At 39.9% G+C, this 27,922-nt stretch overlaps 1 protein-coding gene across 1 annotated transcript in view; it reads left to right on the forward strand.

Annotated features, from left to right (window-relative positions):
• Positions 1–244: 244 nt before the first annotated feature.
• Positions 245–27,922, forward strand: part of HCRTR2 (hypocretin receptor 2) — a 66,439-nt gene continuing 38,761 nt past the window's right edge. The window contains exon 1 of the mRNA XM_006262422.4: positions 245–543. Within this exon, the coding sequence (XP_006262484.2) occupies positions 315–543 (229 nt within the window). The 5' untranslated portion in view covers positions 245–314. The remainder of the gene's footprint in view (positions 544–27,922) is intronic.

Consider the following 27,922-nt stretch of genomic DNA (forward strand, 5'->3'; position numbering starts at 1 on the left):
TCTGTGCCAAAATGAGGCATTTGTAAGCATGTGCCGTGCCTGCTTCTGTGTCACTGCAGCCTCTGATGCCGAGTCCTCACTCCCTCTCGCAGCGCTGCTGTGCGTGTACCTTTGCTGGGAAATGCTGCAAAGGTAGTGCGAGAAGTGGCCGAGTGGGAGCCTCGGTCGGTATTGGCTCTATAACTTTCCGCGTCATTTTCCCCTTTTCTCCCCACACCCTGTTTTACACGGGAAGTCACACGTCTAAATGGATGAGCCTGAGAAAGGCTTGAGGCACTGAAAGGTTTTGATTCAGACCCTGATCGCAACCAGGGATGTCCGGGACCCAACTGGGTGATGATTCCCCTTCTTGTAGGAACTGGTCATCTATTCCAGAGCTGAATGAAAGTCAGGAGGCTTTTTTAAGTCCCTCTACTGACTACGATGATGAGGAATTTCTGCGATACCTTTGGAAGGAATATTTGCACCCCAGAGAATATGAATGGGTCCTGATCGCTGGGTATATAATTGTGTTCATTGTGGCTCTCATCGGGAACGTCCTGGGTGAGTATCAGCCCCCCGCGCTCTGCTCCCAGGAGTTAGCATCTAAACCCATTAGCAATTTGCTTAAGCTGCGGCTCCAGCGCACGGTTGCCAGAGGGGCATCATTTAAGAGCAGCGGTGAAGTGTAAAAGTTGGAGGGAGACAAAGACTTACGATCGTTGTGTATGTGTTTGGGACGCTTGGATGGCCTTTTTTTAATTATTATTAATTTAGGCAAGGCTAAATACACATCTGAGCTGAGAAGTGCTCCCTCTTGGTGCTATTTTTATCAATAGTCCGCGGGGCTCCATCAGGTCCTATCGCATTTCATGAGTGTTTTGCTTTGAAGAGCAACCTTTAGGCTACCCCGGGTTTTGTTTATGGTCGGGGGGAGGGGTGTTGTTTTTTCTTTTCTTTTATTCCTTTAGCTGTTTGCTACCCACAATTAGCTGGCATTTGCATGCACAAGCAATGAGCTCATGCGGGAGGCTCCCGGCGGGGAAGGGCCGGGCGCCTCGCCTCTGTCCACCGGGTCGAGGTGCTGAAACCCCCCGGCCCATTCATCCCCGTCCTTTCCGGAGGGCCAGTCTCGTGCGGGCGGGCAGCTCCGTGTCTCGGCGCCTGGCGGTGATGGTGGCTTTTCATTGAGAGATTCATTCAGGCTTTGGCTCTGACATTTGGAAAATAGCAGCAGTGTCACGCCTCACCTGAGGGCACTGCAATATGCGACCCCCTCCCCCCCACATTCCCCCACCCGCTCTTTTTGGGGTGCCTGCAGGTTGAAACCCAGCCCTTTCCTTGTCTCTGCTTGCTTGATTTTTTTTCTCTATATAATATAATATAATATAATATAATATAATATAATATAATATAATATAATATAATATAATATAATATAATATATTTTTTTTCCCTCGGCATAGGATGAATGGTAGGCTCCGTGGGTGGAACTGTGGAGAGGAGGGCGGAGGGACCTGTCTCACTCCCAACTTTCATTGAGGGAAGGAGAGGAGGCGAGGCAGCCTCTTTGTGCCAGTCTCTCCGCCCCCCTCCCCACTTTCATTCATGGTGAAGGAGGAGGAGGGGGCAGACGCCTATCAGCGCCGGGGAGGCGGGGCGGGCTCCAGTGGGAGCCGGGCTGGAGGCGGGAAGCGGGGTCTCGGGGGAAAGGCAATGGGGAGGGAGCGGGGCAGGGGAGGGGGGAAAGCGGTGCCGTGAGGGAAGCCCGGGGCAGGGTGGAAGGGGAGGGGGCATGAGGAGAGAGGGGGAGAAGGGAAGAGGGATGGGGTGGCACAGAGGCGAGGCTGGAGACGATGGAAGCGGGGGCAGCTCAGGGGAGAGGCTGCTCGGCGCGGGGGAGGCCGCGGGCAGCAAAGGAGGGAGGGAGGCGGCTCTGGACGGAGGCAGCGGCGCGGGCAGGGGCAGGGCAAGCCGGAGACACCGGTCCGCCAGGACCCGCTGAGACCTTGGCGATCACAAGATTGGGGGTGGGGAGGCAGCTTCGGAGAGACTTGAAACGGTTTTCTTTGACATTTCCCAGTGCAGCGCTGTGACTGTTGCTTTTCCAGAGACAATGTAGCGACATGTGATTTATTTTTTTTATTTTTTAAGGGCAAAATAAAACATGGGGGAGCTCAAATCAAGGTTGACCCACACCTGAGTCCCCCCCCCTTTTAATAATAATATTATTATATTATTACTATATTATATATTACTACTACTCGGAGCAGCCACAAAATCAGCCATTCACAGAAGGATGCGAAGGGAAGGAATGCATGCAGGGGTTTATAATAAGCCAGAGTCCTTGGGAAGGGTAGCTCTCAAGAGAAATGATTGGATAAACATAAGGGAAATAAATGGCTAGTTCTAGAATTCCAGGTAAATGGGATGATGATGATGATGATAAAGAAGTGTATAAAGAAACACCCAGCAACTGTACCCAGGTCCTATGAAGATGTTCAACAAACCATGCCAAACTGCTGCAAGACCATTAATGATATGTTAATAGTGCATTTCTCAAGGAAATTGAAGTGACAGGATACTGGACTCATGGGGCACTTCACTAACCAGATACTTTCTAGCTATTCATTAGAGCCAAACATTCATCCCAAGTTAAATCAAAGATCCAGAGTTAAAGGAAAGCTTGAGTTATAAAATGCAACCACAAGAACTGTCATCTTGAACCTGCTTACTACTGAGCAGGAGGCAATGACTGAGAATCTGAGACTAAGCAGGGGTGGGGGAGAGGTCCTTGAATTCAACGAACTAACGCTGGGATTGAATTTAGGAGGGGGAAAGCCAATAATAATAGTAATAATAATAAACTACTGGGAAGAGGAAAATGCAAGTTGGTGTTTGAAGAAGGCTGTTACCACAATACAATAAATATATTTCAGATTGGGGAGGAGCAGGGAGGGAAACGCCAGCAACCAGTAGTGGCTCACTTAGTGGGAATGGATAGGGGAGGGACCCAGCTAAACACGGATGTATAGTTTAAAAGCTATAGGGGAAAATAGAGATAATGGTATCAGTTAAGAACAATTTAAACAGGTTTAAATTATTACAAATATACTGAGAAGAGTGTTCCAGGAGAAAATATTCCAGAGTGAATTTAATCTTAATTTCTACTCATAGTTCTAGCTTACTGTAGGTATCTTGGGTATAACCTCCCTATAAAAATCATATACCACAGTAATTTTAAATAAGTTGATATTTGTATTTTGGTTATCAGGAGTAATTAACTTTTATTTGTAGATCATTCCCAGATCCTTCGCCAACAGCCAAATTCCTCCTTTTGGTATTTGACATATTTTGGTATGTCAGTTCTGTAAACCTCTGTTGATGTATAGACAGTTTAAGACTTGTAATATCTTTATTAAAAAGCCCAGCCCTGCTTTAAATCAGCATTGCAGTGCTGATTTAGCATTACTTTTTGTCCTAATGTACCCTGTGCATCTTCTGCCTTTTGAAAGTAAAGTTGTTTTCCCTCACCTTCCCATGACTGTCTCCTGACCTATTTCAGAAAAATAACATATATAATTGACAGCAGATGTCCAGACAGATTATTTATATGGTGTTTAATAATAGGGTTGAGAGAATTGTAATGACAACTGAAGTTACTGGATCTCCTGAGAGTGCTATGAAGGGATGTTCCAAGGTTGAGTTGGACCCAACTTAGTAACTGGGAAGTGTCAGAAAATTTGTCCAGTATTAAGCAGATTTAAAGGATGCTAAGGGCCCAATGCTTCCATATAAGTAAAAATTACCAGTCAGGCCTGAGATTTTTGTGAGCTCTGTTTTATTTTTAATTTCTATTTCAAGCAAAACAAGTTTGCAAAATATTTTTTTTCTTGTAAATTAAACCACTTATTTTATTGGCTATTTTTTTAGGTTTTTATCTGAAAAGGGGAGTCTGTGCTTTATATCAGGGATGGAAAAAAAAGGGAGGAGGGGGACACCTTTCCATAAAAAATTAGGTTACACATGGCCTGTAGATCATATAATTGGTTCTACCCTCAGCTGGTAGCTGTCCTTATGGTTCTTTTTATTTTAGTAGAGCTACATCAGATTATATCAGCTGAGGGTCTGGCAGTATTGCATTTATTTTAGTATTATATTTTGTTTCTTTTTTGTCTCTTTCTTCCCAACCATCATCCTAATTGAACTAGGAACCCAACATCAAATAAGCTAAACTTTTGAACCTACAGTGTTTGAGTGGACCATAACTAAACTTATAAATGTTACCATGTGAAAATAGGAATGGGGAACACAAGAGAGATGTAGTATTCCAAGTTTTAACTCTACCTGCTTTCCCTTTATTCCAAATTTTAACTCTTTGGTCCCAGTGGAGTTACTTGGTATATATCAAGCCCATGATCTTGGGAAAACTGGAAGTATTTAGTCATAGCTGAAGCCACAGTGAGTGAGTGACCATGTGAATATGAAGGATGTAATAAAGCCAAGCATTTTTTGGACAGCTCTGTAACAGTTATTTATATTTGGGATGTGGGGGAGAGAGGGGGATTTGATAGCAGCATTTAACTACCTGAATGGTGGTTGCAAAGTGGATGGAGCTAGACTTTTCTCAGTGGTGGCAGATGACAGAACAAAGAGCAATGGTCTCAAGTTGGAGCAAAGGAAGTTTAGGTTGGATATCAAGAGGAACTTTCTCACTAGGAGGATGATTAAGCACTAAAATGGGTTACCTAGAAAGGTGGCGGACTCTCCATCCTTGGAGGTTTATAAGGCCTTACTCAACAAAGCCCTGGCTGGAAAGATCTAGTTGGGAATGATACTGCTTTGAGTAGGGGGTTAAACTAAATGATCTCCCAAGATCCCTTCCAAGCCTAGTTTTCTATGATTTATGCCATGCCCTGTACATACAGAACAATGGTTTTGGTGCCTATCCAAAACCATATTCTGTTCCATGGCAACAAGTAACAGGAAAAGAGAGTGGGGCAGCTATGCTACCTAACATATAATTTGTATATAGAATAAATTTTTTAAAAATGTATCTGATGTTTTCTTTTGCCCCACAAGCTAGCCAACGTTAATAATTTTTTTCAATGCTGTAGTGTAAGGTAAGTCTTGCAAGGTATTTAAGAAAATATAGTAGGTTTATATTAATGTATGTCTATTATTTCTTCTTCAGTTGAATTTTCTATTGTATTAGCCATTGCTACATATAGTCTGATTCTTTACTGTCATTTAAATTGAGAGGTTTGGCTTCTGTATGACATATTTCAATTGACAGACCAACTGTTTTGGGCATTGTGGTAACACTATTGTGCTATCTGAAAGTCAATTTACCAACTTGCATTTCAAATCATTTAACACTGACTTGGTGATTTTCCCATATATTTTTCCCCTTTCTTCTCAGGAGTTGGACTTTGAATTCTTCTGTCATTGACTGATACTATAATAATTATTTTGTATCCCCTGCAGTTGTTCAAATCAGAACTGTAATTTAATTTCTGTTTTGCAGTCTCTATCAATTTTTTTTTTCTCAAGGATTGTAATAATTAATACATAGTCCCTTTGGCATCTGTATCTTGAGTGATTTGTTTTTCATTAGTTTAGACTACATTTCCCTTTCACCGATTGTTGGATCTGTTCATAATATTAGTTTTAATAAATTATACATTTGTAAATGAGAACGAAAGCAACATGAATCTCAGACCTTATTAAGTCATGAAGATCAGTTTATTTTGAGGAATGCCCATCTATATTTTCATTAACTTCAGCAGCTATATTGTCAGAGTGGAGCAGTTTATCATTTGATTGCCCTTACATGTTATATATGGATCCTTTATATCTTTATAAAGATTTGTGTATGCCACCATTGTTTGGTATAAAGTTAATACCAAATATTGTTTAGGTATTTCTTTAACTAGGCTGTAATGAAGGCCACACAGATGCACTGAGGCAGAACTTGATCACTTTTGATTGATGGATATTTATTTTTAATTGGTTTCTATTACTTTTCTGTTTGTTTATCATACACTAAGTGTTGATGGACATTCAGTAGTCATATTAATACAAGCAATGCTATTTTTAGTCAAAAAGATTTACTTTATACCTAGGGATCTACACTATGAATGATGTTACATTTTTCATAGAAACCATGAAAAAGGTGAAAAATGCAATTCCCTTGATTTTGGCACAGAATCGCTTGGGTGGGGGGAACCCTTACTAAAAATAAAGTGCTGCTTTCCCAATGGGAGACAGAAGTCATCAGGGGTGCTGCAGCCCAACCTCACAGAATGGGAAGCCGCCCACATGAAGGGGAGTAGCAAAGATGGCAGCCACTCTCCACCCCTCATTACTGGTTGGCTGAGAGGACTGTCTGCTGTGCAGCCCTGCTCCTTTCCATCAATCTGTGGTAAGGGGTGGGGCCACATGATGCACAATCAGAGATGAGGGGCAGGGCTTCCCAGGCCCCTCAGACAATCAGCAGTAGGGGAGGGGCTATTGTAAAAAGACTGCACAAATGGTGCCAGACACTATAAGCGGTCTGCGATTTTTTTCTTTCACCCTGGCATGATTTAGGTAGATGCCTAATTATGCCTACATATGGCCAAGTTTAGACCACAGTACCATGCCAGGGAGCAGAGTGGTAAGGAATACTGTATCCACTCTGTGTGCACTACTTTCTGAAATAAAAGTAACATAATGACTTAGTGCAGCACTGGGCATGTATCAATCAACTCTTCCAAAAAGAGAGAGTGTATATGCCTTTCCCACCTACATTATTTGTCTTTCAGGAGGTAGTGAATGAAAACTATATCACTATGAAACTCCCTTGAATGGTAGTGAAGGGATGTATCAAGTTGAGAGACGTGTTAATGATTGTATGTTTTGTTTTATCAGTGAGTTTGTATGTCGTAAATCCAACAGAAAAGTATCTTTTACTCCAGTTTTGAGTAAGATAGTATTTGAGGCTGTTGTATAACTTACACCTCACTTTGATATGTTGTGTAGATAAAGTGTCCTTTTCTTCCTAAAGAAGACCTAGTCAAAAGCTGTATCTTTGGATCTAGAACCTATCATATGATCTGTATGTTTTTTCTCTATAAGCAGTATGAAAAAGTAGCTTTGTCCTTAAGAAGATAGCCAATACTGGTGGCAGTCCGGGGTCACTTCTTTTTACTGTTTAATGGGCCATCTTTTATAATGGTGTGCAAGAAGGATTTTTCACTAGGGGTGTGTGAAATTATAATAATTAGCAGTTCACTAGAGGTAATTATAATAACTATATACACTTCATATCTAGGGCATATTCGATTAGGCTTCAACCCAAATCAGGGACAGTGATTCAATTCATTGATTCAAATCCAAATCTGAAGATTCGATGACAATTCAGAGAATCAGCAATTTGGCCATAGACACAGCTTTAAAAGTTCTTTTGTTTTTGTTTTTTGTTTTTTCTACATTCCTTGGGGTACTAGGCACAGCTCGAGAATGCTGCTGGGGTGGATGGAGAGTCCCACAGGAGTGGGGGGAGGGGCTTCCAGTCAACTTCCAGGTCTGCCAGATGGAGCATCCCACAGGAGCACTGGGGGCTCCCCAGCCCGCTCAGCAGCAGACACAGAAGTGAATCAGAAGTACTTCTGGTCAACTTCTGGGTCTGCCACTGAGCGCTCAGAGAGCCTCCCCGCTGCACCTCCCCCCCCAGCTTGGTGATCAACTGAGGGGGGACCCTGGGTGCCACCCCAGACCCAGGAGGCACCAGTTGCCAAGCTGTGGAGGCACAGGGGGGGGAGCCCCCAGCGCACTTCCCAGGGGATCCAGAAGTGGACTGGAAGTGCTTCTGGTTCACTTCTGGGTCTGCTGCCAAGTGTGCTGGGGAGCCCCTCGTGCTCCTGTGGGATACTCCATCTGCCCCACCATAGCAGCATTCACGAGCCGCCTGGTACCTTGAGGTATGTAGAAAAAATATTTAAAGCTGTGTCTCTGTCCAAATCATTGAATCTTTCCAAATCTCTCCAAATTGATTTAGAGGGTTCTAATTCAATTCAGAAAGATTAAAGGGTCTCCTGATTTGATTCAGATTTGGAGATTCAGCCACTGAATTGGGCTGAATCTCTGCTGAATTGAATCGGGGACCGAAGCTTCGCACAGCCCTATTTTTCACTATAATCTACACTTGTACCTCAGTGCTGTAGCTGCTGCTGCTTTACACTACCTCTGTAGTTTGTATAATAGAGGTCTCACATAGTTGATGGCTGTGTTATAGGTAATAAAATGTTAGTGTGATCTGCATACGTAGATACTAATTATGTGAATGCTTCTTCATCCTTAGATGTAAGAAACTATATTTACTGCTTGCATACTCCCATGCTCAGGATGCAATATGTTCACTTCGCTAAAGAAATTTTTGGAGGATCCTTTTCTTGTTTACTGAATAAATGAGAAAATCTGGAACAAATTGGTTGTGTTCTGAAATCTTTAAATGGGTTAATTTTATAATGTCAATGTGTTACTGTTAAACTTTCACAGCTTGAAAAACCACTTTTGGGGCCAGCCCACATATTTTAAACATGGGTCTACTTTGTAGGTAGAACAAGAAGAATCTCACTCAGAAAAGGAGCTCTACTAGTATTATTGTAACTGACTAGTGTTAATGGCTAGTGTGTCATGAAAAAAATCAAGTTTTTGGTCACATCTCCACTTTATTCCATTTGAAGCAGGAAGACCTCTTCCTTTCTTTTGTGTCAAGGAATTATAATAACTATGTCCACTTCAACAACACTTATAGAAGTGGAAGGCATAACAATTCTCTCATACATTAGTATTTGACTAAATTGAAAAATCCTGATGATAATTAAGAACTAAATGTAAAATAAGAGATCTGTGCTGTGCTTAACATCTGCTGAGCTCCATGTTCACTTGTAGCATAGTTTCTGGATTTCTCTTATATAACAGAATAAAATAATTTCTACATAACCATGTTATCTAAAGAGTGTATTTGCCAACTTGTTAGCACAGCTGTAGACAGGAGTTTTGGCATCCAGTTCAGGTCATGTGCAGAGGGCTGCCTCCCTCTTTCCCCCCCACATGCACTATTATGTAACGTTACCTTTTATTGTGATTTTACATAACATTGCCTTTTTGAGCAAGGGTGCCTGGTGCCAATATACTGCTGGTACTGCTTCTGCTATGGTATTCCTTTTTAGCTCAAGAAATGTATCTGTGAATTTTTTATTTACCTTGATGTCAATGATGAACGCCTCTGAAATAAACCACATATCACATTCCACATTTGTAAATATCATCAGGTTGGTATATGTCCATGTATGCTCCCAAACATACCAGTGTATGCCTTTGACAATGCTTACTGAGGTTATTTAACTGAAAGTGAAATATTGAAATGAAGACAGGATGCCTTTTAACTATTATAGTGAAAACTTCCTTTAACTGAAAATGACAAAATCACAGTGAGGGATACTAGGACAAATGCCTTTTCTTTTCTTTTCTTTTCTGTAGGAGTAGGATGATAAATAATTTTGGTTCTTGATCCTCTGACATCATTCTGAAAGACATTAGTTCTACTGGAATTGTGGTTAGTGAGAAAAGAAGAGAAGAGAAACTGGAAAAAATGAAAAGGGTCATACCTAAACCTGACAAATATGGGCTATACCAGATATTTTGGTTCTTTTTCCACTTGAAGCTACAAGTGTGTTGTCATTCTTTTTTATTGATTTTTTTTCTTTTCTTTTTTAAGTGCAGTACAAAATTGTGTGTGTGTCTGGCATTGCTCTGACCCCTCTCTAGCCTGGACCACAGAGCACATGGTTGGTACAGGCCTAGCCCAGGCATGCAGCAAATTTATAATTTTTCCATGTACAGAATCTAATTATTGGGGGTTCATCTTAAATTCAGTCATTTTGGATTTGGGTAAACAGAGTAAAGTTTTAATTCCCAAAATATTCTTAGAACTCCTTCCAAGCTACACTAAACTTTTCAAAGTAGTTAAAGGTGCTAAATATGACTCTCTCCATAGATGCCAGCTGTGCCATCTCATCATACCAGATAAAGACCTTTGGAGATGTCCTGGTCTTCCAATGCTATAATATAATCCTGCATGTCTCTAATAAAGCCTGCTGTAAGAATGCAATCTGGGAAGTAATCTGTTTGAATTCTGGAGAGATATATCCAAGAACACACACATTTGCCAGAGGTATCAGTGTGTGCAAGATCACATTAATTCTACTTACAATTTCTTTCCAAAACAAACTGATAATAGGGCATGATCAAAACATGCAACTATACCTGCAATGCATCACATCTCCAACATGTATCTACTGACAGTATATTTAACTCTTTAAGTTTAGAGAGCCTAGTGTATACAAAAATGATCTTTTGTTGTATTGGAAAAAGTCTAAGATCAATTGTCAGTGTTCAAATATTGTGAATTACTGATTCCCACTGGGATTCTGTCATTTGGATAACTAGGTCTTTATTCCACTTCAGTTGCAAATACTCTGTTATATGACATTATGTATTCATAGAATGATGACACAGAATGGGGAAGAGCAGTGGATTTCAAGGCAAAAAAATGTATCTAGAGTATTTTCTATACCTAAAGTCTTGGGTCTGAACTGTTACTCTAATACTTGATGCAACCACATATATTGCCAGTCAACTGTTTTCAGAAGGTCAAATTCAGCATATAACTTGGGAAAGGATTTTTTGTATGCAATTTCCTACTAGAAGCTATTCTACATGCACAATCAACCATACATTTCCTCCATATCAGTTTGTGGGACCCATACTGCAAAAAGGAATTGCCTCAATTAGAGGCCTTTTTCCAAGCTATTCTAGCCACAGAAAATGTAGGAAGAGAGAGAGAGAGAGATGGTCAGAAATGGAGTTAATGATGATTTATAATGGAAGGGGAAACATAAATGCCTCTTCAGTTCTTATTCATATAGGAGAGCCATCAGTTATATCAGACAGCCAGTGCATAGTCTAACATTCTAAGGCAGCAGTGTGATATTGTCAAAAGTCTGAAAGACAAAAACCATCTATTTCAATTGTAGTTCCATCTTTTTTAATGAAAGTCAAGCCCTATAGTCCTCTCCCAACAGAAACCTGTTGAATGTTTGGTTGATTATTTTTTTTAACAAAGTAGGACTGAGGGATTACAACAAATAGGTTTATATGACAGGTAACTTAGGAAAGGTAAGAAATTCCTTTTTTTAAGGTATTAACACGCCTCCACAAGGATATTGCCAAACTTCTCCATTTGTTTAGATCCTGTAATATAACATCATGAATCTTCTGAAAGTTTTGGCAGAAAATGATCCTAATATTCTTTGATATTTTAATACCTAAAATAAGTTGTGTGTTCAGATAACAGGATCTTGTGTTTATCGTCTTCTATCTTAATGCCTTTTATACCATCCTTAGTTCTTATAGCTGTATCCAATGAGTCCAATTCTATATCAAATAGAAGGAAAGAAAATGGTCAACCTTGTTCAGTTCTCCTTTGCAAGGGAAATAGATCAGATAACATATTATTGGCCACAACTCTTGAAGTGGGATTTGTATATAGCAACTGTATCTACCTTATGAATTATTTACCAAAGCCTATCATTTGTAATGCACAAAACGGTGCTTCCAACAAACACAATCAGAGGCATTCTCTGCATCAAGAGCTAAAAGACTTTGGAATTTTGTACTACTGCTACTATATTAATAACCTGCTGTATATTATCTGAACCATGACTTTTTTGATAAGTTCTGTTTGAATTTTGTGTATTAATTTAGGGACTTACAAATGATGAGATCCAGTTTTAGCTAGGATTTTGGTGTCTATATTCTTTAAAGAAATTAAAACAATTCATGGAAGCTCAGCTTGGTTTAGGAATACAGAAACAATAGCTTCATATAAAGTGACTGGTGGTATACCTTGATTTTTACTAGCAATAGGAATAGTTTATTTGCAACTTTTGTTAAAACAGTAGAGTAAAATTGGCAATAGAATTGTAGTGTTATTTAGAATTATTATGTATAATAAAATTATATAATGTATGGCTATTATGTAGTTATATAACATATGATGATGCAATAAGATTACACATTCTGCCAACTTAAACCAAATTAAAACAACCGTATATATGACGACACAAAAAATAAATAAAATGAACCAATATGCAATAATAAAATAAAACTATGGCGGTATACAGATAAAAGTTGTACATTTGATTTAAGGAAATGGAAAGATTGACACCTATACAGAATGTTGAGCAAAGAAAATAACATAATTGAGAATGGCCTGCCCTACACTGCAATTCACTCAAATAGATTGGGATTTTTGCTTAGGTTTGGCTATTATTCTTTGCACAAGTAGCACAAATACACCCATAGAATATAGGACAGGCTGTAACAGCACCTATACACATGCCCAACACCTGCTGTAACATGTTCTAATTAAAATTCATCAGCACAGATTTGATTGATCTAATTAGAATGCTCCAGCAGCCTAGGTGTCATGTGTGTTTAGCATCCCTGTGTTTCAAAGTGGTGGCAGGAATGCTTTAACTGAAGCTCATTGCAGCTTTAGTTAAAGTGTCCCTGCCACTATTTTGAAGCACAGGACACTGAATACAGGAGATGCTGCAGGTGTTTTAACTAAAACATCCCCTCTGTTCCTCCCCAACCACCCCCACCCTGAGCACATGTAAAGATGCCATAAGTTATTAGAAAGGAGTCGATTTTTTTTCCCCATTATTTTAGCATTTTTTAATTTAATTTAATGGAAAGATCCTACAAAGGATGAACAAGACTACAAATAATAATTTTAAAGCATCCATCTCATTCTTCTTGCAAAAGCATATGCTGTCTGCGTAATGAGTCCAACACCACTGCATATCTCATTTGAGTGAATTGCAGTCTAGTAATGGCCTTTTGTGGTTTCCTGGGCAAAAGAGTGTTTGATTAACTGTGGGCTCCACAATTCAAGAAGGATGTGGAGAAGCTCCAGAGAGTCCAGAGGAGAGCCACGTGCATGATCAGAGGGCAGGAGAATAGGCCTTATGAAGAGAGGCTGAGAGCCATGGGACTCTTCAGCCTGGAAAAGCTCAGGCTCAGGGGGGATCTGGTGGCAGCCTGTAAATACATCAGGGGTATGCATCAGAATCTGGGGGAACTTCTGTTCATCAGACCACCTCAAGGGATGAAAAGGTGCAATGGTCACAAACTCCTCCAAGACTGTTTTAGATTGAACATGAGGAAAAACTTCTTTACTTTACAAAATCCCAAGGCCTGGAATAGGCTCCCTCCAGAGGTGGTGAAAACACCTACTCTGGATTCCTTTAAGAAGCATTTGGATGCTTATCTTGCTGGGATCCCTTGACAGTAGCTGACTTTCTGCCTTTGGGGCAGGGGACTGGACTCAAAGATCTCCTGAGGTCCCTTCCAGGCCTAATGTCTATGGAGTCTTAATAAAGGAGAAGTTTGAGAAGCTCTCATTGCCTGCATATCTGTTGGCATACTGGTATCTTTAATTCTAAAATTTAAATCTTATTTTAAACATAGGGGGAATATTGAGTCAGTGACTGTCAGCACATTTTACAGGTTATTTGTCTGGAGAACGATATGAATGTTTTCAACCATCCAAATAAGGGTTAATTCAGAAAATAGATTTCTATTTCACTTCTTAGAGTATTTGATAAGGATACAGGTTCTAATTTTTATTCAATAATTTAGAGTTCTTAACTGAACTAAAGTGCTCACATTAAAGTGCCCCATTTCAGATTGCATAGTCTCTCTATCATAGAATTTGGTAGAGATAAAAGCTGACTTAGGAGTAATTAGAATTTTTTTTTCTAGTTTTAAATGAACCATATGTTCAACACACCATAGTGGTTTTTACTATCATTATATTCATTCAGAAGTTGAGGTAACAGTATCTTTTAACTTTTTAAAATAAAATTCCACAGGAAATCCATCACTGCCCAGAGATTTACTATTGTTCATCTCCTTCAAGGCCAAAGTTATTTTGTCTAATGGTAAAAGAGCCTCTAAAATGTCCTTCTCTATCTCTAAAACTTGTAGTATAGCTATGAAGTCCAAGAATATGTCTTTTTCCCCATCAGTAACATTTAAGGTTCTTGATATACAAATTGAAATAAAATTGACTGGACTTCAAATAAAAAACCCTCAATAAAAAATAAAAAATTGACTGGTCTTCAAATAAAAAAGCCTCCAGCAAGGCAGCAGCCCTTGACTTCAGAAGGGCAGACTTTAACAAGGTGAGAAAACTAGTGGGGGAAGCACTGAGGTCCCAGAGCTGGAGGGAGTTGAGTGTCCAGGAGGAGTAGTCGCTCCTTAAGGAGACGATCCTCCAAGCTCAAAGGGAAGTAATCCCTACACAAATCAAAGTGGGCAAGAGGGTGCAAAGGCCCCCATGGCTCACCAAAAGCATCCAGGAACATCTCCAAACAAAAAAGGAGGCATACACCCGTTGGAAGGGAGGGGCCGTTACAAGAGAGGGCTATACCTCGGTAGCTCAGGAATGTAGGGGGGCAGTCAGGAAGGCCAAGGCAGAAACGGAGCTCGGACTAGCAACCCAGATCAAGGACAACAAGAAGTTCTTTTACAAATACATAGGGGGGCAAAAGAAGGTGCCAAGTAACGTGGGGCCTCTGCAGGACACGCTAGGAAATCTGGTCATCTCACCTGAAAGCTGACATATTCAACAATTTCTTTGCCTCCATATATCTGAGGAGGGACCTGGATATCTCCCCCACTAGCCCCCCTGATGTCCCTGTGGGTGGCACACCCAGGTCTAGGGTTAATGGGGAACTTGTCAGGGAACTTCTGGAGGGACTAGATGTATTTAAATCCACAGGTCCTGATGATCTCCACCCCAGAGTGCTGAAGGAACTAGCAAGGGTCATTGAGGGACCTCTGGCACAGCTCTACGAGCACTCATGGCACTTGGGCAATGTGCTGGAGGACTGGAAAAGGGCCAGTGTGGTCCCTATCTTCAAGAAAGGGAGGAAGGAGGACCCAGTAAACTATAGGCCCACAAGTTTTACCTCGGTTCTGGTGAAGCTTTTCAAAAGAATTATCCTGGCACATGTCCAGGAAGGGCCAGCAGGGGAGGTTATGCTCAGGGGCAACCAGCATGGGGCAGGTCTTGTCAAACCAACCTGGTAGCTTTCTATGACCAGGTCACCAAGTCCTTGGATGCAGGTGTCACAGTGGATATAGTCTTTCTGGACTTCAGGAAGGCCTTTGATACGGTCTCTCACCCCATTCTCAGTAAGAAACTAGGAGACAGTGATGTTGATGCCTACATGGTCAGATGGGTCACTAAGTGGCTGGAGGGCCGCACCCAGAGGGTGGTGGTGGATGGGTCTTGTTCGACCTGGAGGAATGTGTGCAGTGGGGTTCCCCAGGGCTCGGTCCTTGGGCCCGCACTATTCAACATCTTCATCAGTGACTTGGATGAGGGGGTAGAAAGCACCCTGTTCAAGTTTGCAGATGACACTAAGATGTGGGGTGAAGTGGGTATGCTAGTAGGAAGGAACAGGCTGCAAGTGGATCTAGACAGGTTACAGGGGTAGGCTGAAGAGAACAGGATGGGGTTCAATACTGACAAGTACAGGGTAATGCACCTGGGGAGGAAGAACCAGCGGCACACCTACAGGCTGGGGAACTCCCTTCTCGCTAGTGTTGAGACAGAAAAGGATCTTGGAGTCATCATTGATGCCACAATGAACATGGGCCGACAGTGTGGGGACGCGGTCAGGAAGGCCAACCGCACCTTGTCATGCATCCACAGATACATCTCAAGCAGGTCCAAGGAGGTGATCCTCCCCCTCTACACGACACTGGTCAGGCCACAGCTGGAGTACTGCATCCAGTTCTGGGTGTCGCACTTCAGGAGGGATGTGGCCAATATGGAGAGGGTCCAAAGCAGGGACACCCACGTGATCAGGGGTCAGCAGGGCAGGCCCTACGAAGAGAGGCTGAGGGACCTGAAACTGTTCAGTCTCCAAAAGAGAAGGCTGAGAGGGGATCTAGTGGAAGTCTACAAACAAGTCAAGGGGGACCAGCAGGCATTGGGAGAGTCCCTGTTCCCCCGAGCAATCCTGGGGTTTACAAGAAACAATGGACACAAGCTAACAGAGGGTAGTTTCAGGCTAGACATTAGGAAGTGCTATTTCACTGTCAGGGCGGCTAGGACCTGGAACCAACTTCCAAAAGAAGTTGTGCTGGCTCCTACCCTGGGGGTCTTTAAAAAAAGGCTGGATGAACATCTGGCTGGGGTCGTTTGACCCCAGTACTCTTTCCTGCCATGGCACGGGGTCGGACTAGATGATCTCCTCAGGTCCCTTCCGACCCTACCAACTTGCTTTCAAGAACAAACTAGATGCTTATCTTGCTGGGATCCTATGTCCCCAGCTGACTTCCTGCCCTTTGGGCACGGGGCTGGACTTGATGATCTTCCAAGGTCCCTTCCAGCCCTAAAGTCTATGAAATCTATGAAACTATGAAACTATGACTTTTGGTTGATTTGTCTCTGTCATGCATGTTCCTCAGAGAGTCTCTTATAGCTGATATTTTTGTCTTTATGCTAGTAACCTTCCTGTTTGTTCCCTCTGATTCCCTATAATCTTGATGTAACCTATATAGAGCATATTCTGCCTTCTGGACAGAAATTAATTCAATTCATATCTCATATTGGTAAGAATGTGTAATTAATCAGTCAAAGGAATTGTGACACAATTCTCCTGTAAATACTTAATTTTTCTTATTAAAGTATCCATTTTTGTATCCTGTTTTTTTTCTTTTTTGCAGAAGCATATAATGTTGTACACTCTCATAAGAATAGTAGTTTTCCATAATACTGAAGCAGAGGAAGCAGTAAGATGATTAAGCTCCATAAAATTTTTGAGCTCCTCTAGAATGAATGCTTTAAATTATTATCATTCAATGGGGAGATGTTGAGTCTCCAGTAATTATTTGCAGCTGATCTGTCTACTAGGAGGTGATGAAGCTCCACCTCAGCATGGTCTGAAGCTTTAGAGTCAATGGAGGCATTAACCATGGTGTCCATTATGCTTTGATAAATTAAAAACTAGTCAATTCTAGAATATACGCAATAAGGCATTTGAAAAAAATATATAATCCCTCATTGTTGGATTCACTATTTCCAAATATCTACTAAGCCCAGGTCTGACACATAAATTTTAAAGATTTCCTTAGACATAGATTTCATGGACAGAGGAGCATGAGATCTACCAATGATAGGATCTAAACATTCATTCCAGCTTCTCCCCAAATTTCCCCAAATTTCAGAGCTTTACAAAAGAAAGAGTGATAAAATGTTGTATTGTCTGCGTTGGGACCATAGAAACATCTCAAAGTAAAAATGGAATCTATAATATCTGCAAGACCAAATCTACCCTCTCAGTCACCAGATATGTCATTTAAATGGCAGCACAGTTTTTAATGCACTAAAAAATAAACTCTGTGTGAATTTGTGTTATACACCCTAGAGATTGCTCTAATTTTTAGGTTCCTCTACTGACAGATATGTTTCTTAGCTCACAATAATATCAGCTGTCTGTTTTTAAAAAACAACAACATTTTTTTCTTTTTAATTGGGGTGTTAAGGCACTTAACATTCCAAGATACACAGTTAATAGACTGGCCAATTTCTATTACCTTACTTTCTAAGCTCAACTTTGTGTACAGATGTCAATTTATCTGTTTCCTTAAATCAAATGTACAACTTTTATCTATATACTGCTGTAGTTAGTAATATCAATATTCTCCCATTTATTTAGAACTTGTAACAACATACATTTCCCAAGAACACTCTTGAAAAGATCATGAGGGGGCAGAGGAGTTCCACTGGAATGCCTGAACTTCAAAAGAGAGGTCCTGTGACAAGGGAAAACATCGACTGTATGTTTGGACTCATGTATTTGATAGGGTACTCAAAAGGGAAATAACTGATTATCAGCTGTGTTTCTTTCTTTGCTTCTTTTTCCAGCTGGCTCATGTCTAACTAGGCCCCAAAGGCTTTGATATATTTCTGATAAACATCTGAAATCTAATGTGAGTTGAGTTAGTACTTTTAAAAGGCATTAGTGACTTTTTCAAAAACCAGATTCTCCATGTAACCTCAAAACATGAATAGCATTTACAGTAGCTGCACAAGTGTCCTTGTAAGTTTTATGCTGGCATTGCCAGTAGTCAGAAGGTGAAAGGTTCTGTATTTAATAGTCAGTTTCCAAAAACATGCATCCATTCCACTTCCAAAGTTTGTTCATCACACCTGTGCAGACTCACCAACTTTCCAAAATGCAACTTGGTTTTAGTTCTATACTCCAGTTCTTAGTATTTAGACCATCTACCACAGCTATGGAAATAAAATACAGCAGCCCTCTGGGTCTCATGGAGGAGCATGATTTCAGAGCCTTAAGCATATTTTGGGAATATGTTTTTGGTTTGCTTGGAAGTGTGTTGTATGGTTTGTTTAATCTTAATTATCAAAGCAGCAGTCATGAATATGTAATGTGCTTTGTGATTCATAACCCCAAAAGTACTATGTATCTGTGGTGTGCTTATGCTTTTAACCTATGGAGAAGTGAGCCTTTTCTTTTTGTGGTCAAAAGAAATGAATTCCTTAGATGTGCACTGGAAATAAACGTTTAAGTTTAACAGTATTAACCCCCCATCTTATGGTTTCTCATAGATGTATTCTGAAGGGTACACTTTCACCGTTACACAGCTTTTCAGCAGTGAACCGTCCCTTCATTTTAATGAATCATACCAACTTTAACATGAGCCATTTTAAGATTGAAGGGGTTGGATCTCCTTGTTATACTGCACTGTGTATTGTGACATTTATATATAAAAATCCTTGCATCTCTAATGTAAAGCATGTGTCAAGGACTACAGCTCTTGAATAGACATGTTTTTGTTTTTATTGTCTACAATAAAACAAAAAGATATCAAATAGATTTTATAATTGCATGCTAATCCTGTGTTGTCAGCTCTGTAAAGATGGCCATTAATGGTGTTAGTGATAGTTATGATTTCTTGTGGGTGTGAGGTGGCCATTCATTTCCTGAGTGCACCAACTCATTTCACAGATGTCTCAGGAATAAAATAGTAACAGCTTTCATTTTCTACAGACTTGACCATAAGCTGAATCTTTGAGAGTCTGCATATCACATAACTAATCCTCTGAAGACATCTAGCTGCCTCCTCCTCCAACATTTTGTTAATTGCTGAAAAATTTCTAGTTCAGGGTGGCCAACCTGTGATATGCATGTGACAAGTGACACTGGCAGCCTGTGTATGTGGCATACAGCAGACTGGGGATAGGACAGGCAGCACAGTGCAGATAGGACAAGAAGCAAAAAGCAAAGCAGCAGATTGGGCAGGGGAGCTAAATTCAGAACAGTAGATCAAGCAGATAGCACAGGGGAAATATCCGAAAGTAAAGCAACAGATCAGGCAGGGGAAGCAGATTAGAGCGCCACTTGGGAAGGATGCAAAGCTAATTTGTGGCACCTACCAAAATGTTGGTCTCCACTGATCTAGTTCACCAGTTTTAACAAATGAGCCCAGGATGATCGCTGTGCCGTTACTCCCATTCGTAGTTATAAAAAGAACATTTTCAGATGTAGTATCCTGTCTTGTCTCAAATACTTTAGTAATGGGCCACCAAAGAAGAAGAGAAGTAAAGGTAAATAGGAAAACATATGAGTAAACAACTTCTTAAAGCATAGTTTTCTTTGATAATCATAGAATCTTGAAATCAGTTGATAGAAACCATACTGATTTTCACTGGACAAATTTGGTATTATTTGCACATGTACTTTTTAATATGGATGGGAAGTCCAACATCTTACATGAATACAGCATATTTATCTGTAGGAATTTGCTGAATTCTTAGAATCCAAATAGCTGCTTCTCTCTATCTCTGTGGTTTTTATTACCCAAATTGAATCTGGATTTATTTTACATTCCTGTTTTTATATAAAATTTAGTTGAATGCGTTTACTGCTTAACTGTCATGAATAGTATCAGATTGACAACCTAAGGAATTAAAGGTCTTTTGCCTTTACTGCTATTTTCAAAACCAAATTTAGTGTCCTCTACAAATTTAATTAATGTGCTCTTTGCTCCTTTTCCAGATAATCAGTAAAAATGTTGAAAAATTAATGGACAGCTTTCCTAAAATAAATTGTTCTTCACTGATCTCATCATGGCACTGGTATTTTAACCCATTTTTAATTCTCTAATTTCATTTTCTTAAGTTTGTGAATAATTTTCCTCCCTACGGTATGATATCTATAAAAATGCCTACACTAATAATAGCCTCACTAATGTAGCTTGAAATTAATGTATTACAGAGATACTCCTTCAGCTGTCATGACACACAAAGATACCCACTTTTTATGTTTATGAATATTCAAGGGAAAGTTATTTTATTACAAGATATACAAATCTGTAATTAATATTAAGAAATACAGAATAGATCTATTAAGTCTATTTCCTTACTAATGCAGAAGATGACACCAAGCTTCACAATGAAATTCTTAAGGTCTGCTTTAGTAGTGTTTTAAAAGATGTTGTGTTAATAAACATTTCTGTATTATGCCAAAAGCATTAAAACTCAAAATATACAGGTCTACTATCTGGCCCTGCCACATTTGCACTGCAGTCTTGCAGAGGGCATGTATACACCCTCATCAGACAACATTAAGGAGGATGAGCAGTAGAAAACCAGGAGCAATGGTCATAAATTCCTAGAAGAAGGTTTCAGACTAGATATAAGGAAAAACTTCTTCACGATTCATTTGAGCAGACTCTGGAATAGACTCCCAGTGGGAATGGTGCAGGCACCTACCCTGAAGATCTTCAAAAGAAGACTGGAAGCACACATTCCTGGAGTTACTTGACCCCAGCAGTCGTTCCTGCCCAAAGCAGGGGGGCTGGACCCAATGATCTCACAAGGTCCTTTCCAGCCCTAAACTCCTGTGAATCTGGGAAAGCACAGCATGCCTACTGGGTACGTCTAGTGAGCCTGATTGTGTAGTTGTTACTGCACAGTCATTTAGTACTTGCTTTAACAAGTGCTGCTCTTCCCACTGCTGTTGCAGCTGCCTAAGTACTGCTTGCCTCCCCTCACCTACAGCAGCTCCTCTTCCTCCTGCCCCTTCCATGCTGTTCCAGGCAGCAGGTAGCACATGGAAGCAGCGGCAGCTGTGGGGACACTCAACAAACATCACATGCCCAACCTGGATGGGGGAGAAGGGGTGCTGCAGCCAAATAGCTTCTACCCCAGCACTCTGGGCTCTAGCTCCCAGCTGCCTTCCACCCCCTCAGGCACCTGGTATGATCAGCAGCCACCTCCAAGTGGCCAAGTGGGTGGAAGGCAGCCAGAAGCTGAAGCTGGAACCCTGTGTGCTAGGGCAGAAGCCACTCAGCAGCGGGGTGGGGGGTGGGTGGGAGCAAGGCACGGGCTGCCCCAGGCAAAGCGGGTGGGGCTCGGCCCTATGCAAAGTGCTGCAGGGACAGCCATGGGCTAGATGGGGAGGGAAGACTGCACCTGCACCACACTGCCTGGATGAGCTCTGCTGCATACACTGCCTGACCTTCCCTGCTTTGCTCCCTCCTTCCCTACCCCGACCACTAGCTTGCTTCTCGGACCTAACGCCGGCATCCCCTTACACACACATACATCCTACCCCTCACACCCCACATATAACTTACCCCCCACATCCCACACTTCCCCATACACCTGCACTACCCTCACACATGGTACACCTTCCCACATACACCTACCCCCCACACAGACACCCCCCACACACACACAATATACAAGAGTGAGACATTATTTTGAGCTATTATGCGGTCACTTCTATATACACTACTCAAAAAAACATAAATCAGAAGAAGAGTTTAAAATAATTAAAATACATTATAGTAGATGTTTGGTTTTTAGGATATAATTTGGGGTATTTTTTATCTCTAATTTGTTAAAAAGAAGTCTTTTGAAAGATTTTGTGTGTGTGGCCCGGGACAGCTTACCATAACTCAATGAGTGGCCGACTAGCTAAAATAAAATTGCCCACCCCTGTTGTACACATTGTCATGTTCCATGGCATATTATCTCACACTACTTTTATTGTACTTTATAATGCTTAGCTTCTTAATGAATATTTCATGTTTTGTTTTGCTTCTAGAATGAAAATCCATTTACATTATTTTTAGAAGTCAATACAAGAAAAGCCTATAAAGAAAAGAAATGAGGAGGTCTCCTTCCTTCCTTTATTTCTTTGTATAATCAGTACAGGGAAATAAGTATTATTTATATGATATTTCTTTCTATATACTGATCATTTCATTGAAAAATAAAGATATCTTGCAAAGCTGAGCTTACTTATTATGAGACCTGAGAAACATGCTATGAGACTGGCTCAAAGTTTAGATAGTCATTTTGGCCCAGAATAGAAAACTCATGGGCATAGTCAAAGATATTCTATTCGGAAATCTCAATTAAGCTGAGTTTTGTGAAATTTCTAGCTCTTCCTGATTTATCTTGCTTTGAAAATCTGTGGGAAGTGGTATTCCATTTAATACTGCAATTACTATCCTACCATCACTAGGAAATGTAAAATCTTAAAATTATTATAAAGCTTAAGGTCCACCAAATATTTCTGAATAAAAATGGCTTGTTTTTTTTCTGAATTCCAGGCTAAAGTTCTGAAGAGAATACAACTATTTCTGTTTTTAATTCTTTTTCAGAAAGGAAAACTTAACATTTACCATTCCTATAAGGGTTTGTTTTTATAATCACCAACTAATCGCTCGAATCACAGATAACATACTTTTTGTAGGCAGCTGTAATGTGGACATAATGGATTAAACTCTTCCAAGGATCTCAACTCAGCATCTCATTTTGTTCTTTTATTCCATTATAGGAACTAAATCAATTTCAAGCACACTTAGTAGCTCTTAAACATCTAGCTACCCAACATGTGCTGTCTAAAAGCCATTTGCACCTACTATTAATCATGCCCACAATGTATAGTGGAAACAAAATTACAGACTATTTTTAAGATGCAGCCCAAGTTTATGCTCTGTTATTCTTTGCAAACTTCTAATTAGTTTTCTCTAATATTATGAAAGTAATAATATAGTTATCAAAATACTGTAAAATAGATGGTGATAACAACTTTGCTATTAATCTTTATTAGGTAAGTACCTTAGTATTTAAAATCTTCTCTATACATGACAAGAGATATTCTGAAAATATTGATATAGCACAAGATCTATATTGTTCCCTTACACTTCAAACACCTACAAAATTAGGGGGTAATTCAGAGACCACAGATCCTGAGAAGGGAAGCTTCCAACAGCTTGTCTACAAGAAACACCAAGTGTAGGATATGTCTGAACTCTTTCCCTCTGCCCCGAAACTCTCCTCAAACTTGAATATCTGAATCAATGACACACATTAGGCATCTATGTCAATTTAGTGCTTCTAAATAGGTTACTATATAAATGTGGGTAGTCCTACCACCATCTTCATTATTCCTCCACCATCTGTTTTTGAATGAAAATGGCTGTGGCTGTTGCTCTTTATGCAGAACTTAGTGTTGTCATTGTGTATTAGGTATGTTCTAAGTATGCCTAATAGATTGGGTTCCTCCAGGGTTATAAATGGAGTTGAGCCACTACCTGACTTCTTTTCTGGATTGCAATGAAACTTGAGCAGAGTTAGGTACCTCACTCTTAGGAATAGGGCACTTCCATAGATGTAAGTAGCTTAGACACTTAGGAATCTTTGAAATCCAAAATGTAATGGATTTGGAGGCTATTGTCTGGATGTATTCTGGATCACTTTTTTTGTGATTTGGGTGCATAAATACTTTTAGTATTTTGTATTTTTATGCCAAGATTACCAATCTTGATCAATCCCTGTTATTTAGTTACTTAAGTGAGTGTACTGGCTCTTTAATGTATGTGTGTATATTTATATCTGAATATGTAAATGTATGCTTTTAAAATCATGCATTTATCTTTTCTGCAGCTATTAGATCTTGATAGATGCTTCAGGAAATGGTGTAAACATGTTGTTCCTGCTAGCAGAATGCCCAAGCATGGAAATAGAGCACAGGTTGCTACTGCAAAGAGTGAACACAAAGTCCATATCGTTTGTGATTGCAAGATGCCAGTGATAGCTGGTGTGTCTACACGTGATGTTACATCACCATAGCAATGCACTATAGCGACATAGCAACTGCAGACAAAACCCATGATGCCACAGCTATGTTGCTTTAGTGATGTGCTCCCCTATTATATTGTGTCACTATGGTGACACAGTATCCAAAAATAACCATGCTCAGCAGCCAAGCCGCAGCATCAGCAGTTACTATGCCATCTTTTAGTGCTTCCAAGAGGAAGTACTAAATGATGGCTCAGTAACAACGGTGCCATAGTGACACGTGTAGACGTGCCCATTGTATCTTAATTCCAACCTAGGTTATTTTACCCTACATTTTTCAAATAATGGTTTTCCCATGTTGTTCAGAACTGCTTGTAATATTCCTTCTCTATATTCAAATGAAGTAACAATTAACCTGCAACAAAAAGTTGGTAAAGAACATGTAACTGTTTTTAGCAGGTTGTGACCTGCTAACTAGCACATATAGGTTATAAAACACTCACTGTTGTTATGTTTCAGTGACTCTTCACTGTTTCTGAATTCCCGTGTATTGTTCCTCTCTTTGTCATTTCTCTCAGCATCATAATCTAACTTTGTATGCACCATCGTTGATACCTTGGTCACTAAGGTTTGTCTTATGAAAAGGTTTCAGCAGCTAATCCATAGGAAAAAAATACATATAAATCTTATAAATGCTTATAAAAAATGTCCATCACTGTTGATTATCAAAATATGCATGTACAAAATAGAAACTTTTTTCCTATTCAGTCTGTTTCACTTGAGGATGCCACCAACCAGCTTATAACTTCAGAATAAATTCCATATGAGATAATTGTTTGGTTCTGATGTTGCAATAATGATATAAAGTTATAAAGCAGAAAGGAGGAAGTAAATCAGCTTCTTATAAAACAAAAGAAAGTAATAAGGCTTTGTTTATATCTAGCTGGAAGTGTAAACCATTTCAGTCAGCAAAGTATCTCAGAACCTGTTACTAAGTTTCATCTATATAAATAAATATTTGGGAAGTTTCAGGTATTTTTAAAGGACAAAATTATGTTTTATTTGGGTTTAGAAGTAGAATTGGAAGGTTATTGAATGAGCAGTGGGTAGGACCCTTCTAGAGTGCTAGAGAAATGATTTAGCATTGGAATCTAGACAAAAAATTGGCAATAGAAATAAATTAATACTGAAAGAAAGGCTATAGCACATATGTTTAATATGCTCAGGACAGTCTAAACCTCAAAGGAGCCAGCAGCTGCATTTTCTACAACCAGCTGGAGCCTTTGTATTTTTTTTCATATTCAATTCCAGATACAATGAACTATGCTAATTCAATATATAGCTTTATACTCTATAATTAAAATATCCCAAGGCATTAAAATAACTGGAAGCACATTTATTCATGAACAGCACTGATCTTTTCTGTCACATCTGAGTTTTTTTTAATAGAACATAATGAGATATCTGAAACTTTCTTTACTTAAACAAGTCAGTCAGCAATGTGACGCAATTGCAAGAAAAAAAGTAAATGCAATTTTGGGCTGCATCAACAGTATTATTAGGTGTTAGGCACAGGAGATAAGTGTCTAACTCTACTAGGCACTGATTGGCCTCATCTAGAGTATCCTGTGGAGTTCTGAGTTTCACATTTTAAGAAGGGTACGGAGAAGGTAGAGAGGGTCCAGAGGTGGGCAGCAAAATGATAAGGAAGGCTGAAGAAGGGTGACTGCCCAAAAGCTTGCAAACAACTTTTTTCCAACTACTCAGTTAGTCTAATAAAAGCGATCACATCTACCCAAAAAAGCCAATGTCTTTAGACCAACGCAGCTACGACCAAAACCCAGCAAGTAACAAAACTAGGCATTTTCATCTTGGAGCAAAGGCAATTAGGTTGGACACAATAGAAGGCCAAATATCTGAAGGTTGCAATAGAGAAAACAACTAGTCTTGATACAAAAGATACCAAACATGGCTTTAAACATCAACAAAGTACATTTAGATTAGATATAAGGAAATTTCCTCTCTGTGAGGCAATAAGACAGTGGAATAAACTGCCTGGGGAACTTATGGAATCTCCTTCATTGGAGGTTCTCAAAAGGAGGCTGGATAAGTGTGGGACAGGGATGATTTAGGAGTAGCATTCCTTCCTTCATGCAAGAGATTCCACAAGATGACCCTTAAGATCTCTTCCAACCATATGATTCTGTAATGAGGACTTCATGCAGTATTGTCTTAATATGTAATCTTTGGTGTGAATTCACTGTGCTCTTGTCAATACAAGTCAAATCCCTCATGAGAGTTCCATGTAAACTTTTTTCTGTGTTGAAAAATGTTTTCTGGGAAACTTGCATACTTCCTCCCCACAAGTCATACTTCCCCGTCCATTGTGCTCCCCTAGAATAAAATTCAAATTTTGCATTCTATGTAAATTAATAACTGTGTTACCCAATATAATCATTAAACTCTATGATAAACTTTGTAGAAATAAGTCTCATATGAGCCATTTGATAATACTACAATGCAGCCTTCTAAACACACACAGCATAACTCATTTTAATTTTTGAGCTTTCACTGACACTATGTGGCAAAAGTAAGAATAGCAGCCACTTTTAGTCAAGTTCTTTTTATCTCCTCTGTTTGCTAATTGTAAGATCAAGATTTCATGTTTAGCAATTTCTTTATATTAGCAGAAGGCATATGTTGTCTGATTACGATATTTAATTATGAATGAGAAAATAGATGGTGTAAAAACAAAGAGGTTTCTCACAATGCATATTTGCATTTACCATTAAGGAGTTCAAGTGCAATTTTTTTTTTGTAAACTCAAAACTAAAATTTCATCGAGGATTACAGAAGTCATGGATGAACCATGAGATATGAGTTGAGGCTTGTAACAGCAAAAATAATTCTCCTTTTTCTCCCTTTTCTTTTTGCCTTCTCTCACATATTTTTTTTTTACTCTGTCATTAAAAATCTCTCTTCTCCTTCCCTCTTTTATATTGGGGCATGTCTAGGCCTTTTTTATAAAATTTAATCACATTCAAGAATTGTCAGCCAAGAATCAAAGAAGTTTGTTAAACTTGGACTGGTGTATGTTGCCTAGCAGGTGTTCATAACATGCAACTTTCCATGTTTCATAAGTTCCATATATCTTTTACCTTCATACTATAGGAGTTTTGGTCTTCTAAATCTCTTCCCGTTTGACCTAGAACCCAGAGGTCCCTCTTCCTCTAGGTCTCTAGGGATGCTGCATAGTTGGGGTGTGGGAAGAGGGCCCTATTCAATTCAGATTTGGCCTGAATCAGGGACAGCGATTCAATTAATTGATTGAACGATTCCAGTTCTGAAGATTCGATGCTGGACATAGACACAACTTTAAAAGTTTTTTCTACATGCCTTGAGGTAGCAGGCATGGCTCATGAATGCTGCAATGCTGGGGCACATGGGCGTCCCACAGGAGTGCGGGGGGGGGCCCTTCACATGCTTGGCGGCGAACCTGGAAGTGGACCGGAAGTACTTCTGGGTCTGCCGGGGAGCACACAGGGCCCACCCCCATCGTCCCCTCAGCTCAGGAATGACATGTCAACAAGGATAGGGCCCTACTTGGAAGCAAAGATGAGCCAACTTTGTGTACAGCCTTTTTTCCAGAGGCATTTCATAACAGCTTCCTGTGTCCCATAATTGTTTCCC

The sequence above is a fragment of the Alligator mississippiensis genome, chromosome 1, assembly GCF_030867095.1.
Source record: "Alligator mississippiensis isolate rAllMis1 chromosome 1, rAllMis1, whole genome shotgun sequence".
In the NCBI taxonomy this organism is placed as follows: domain Eukaryota; kingdom Metazoa; phylum Chordata; order Crocodylia; family Alligatoridae; genus Alligator; species Alligator mississippiensis.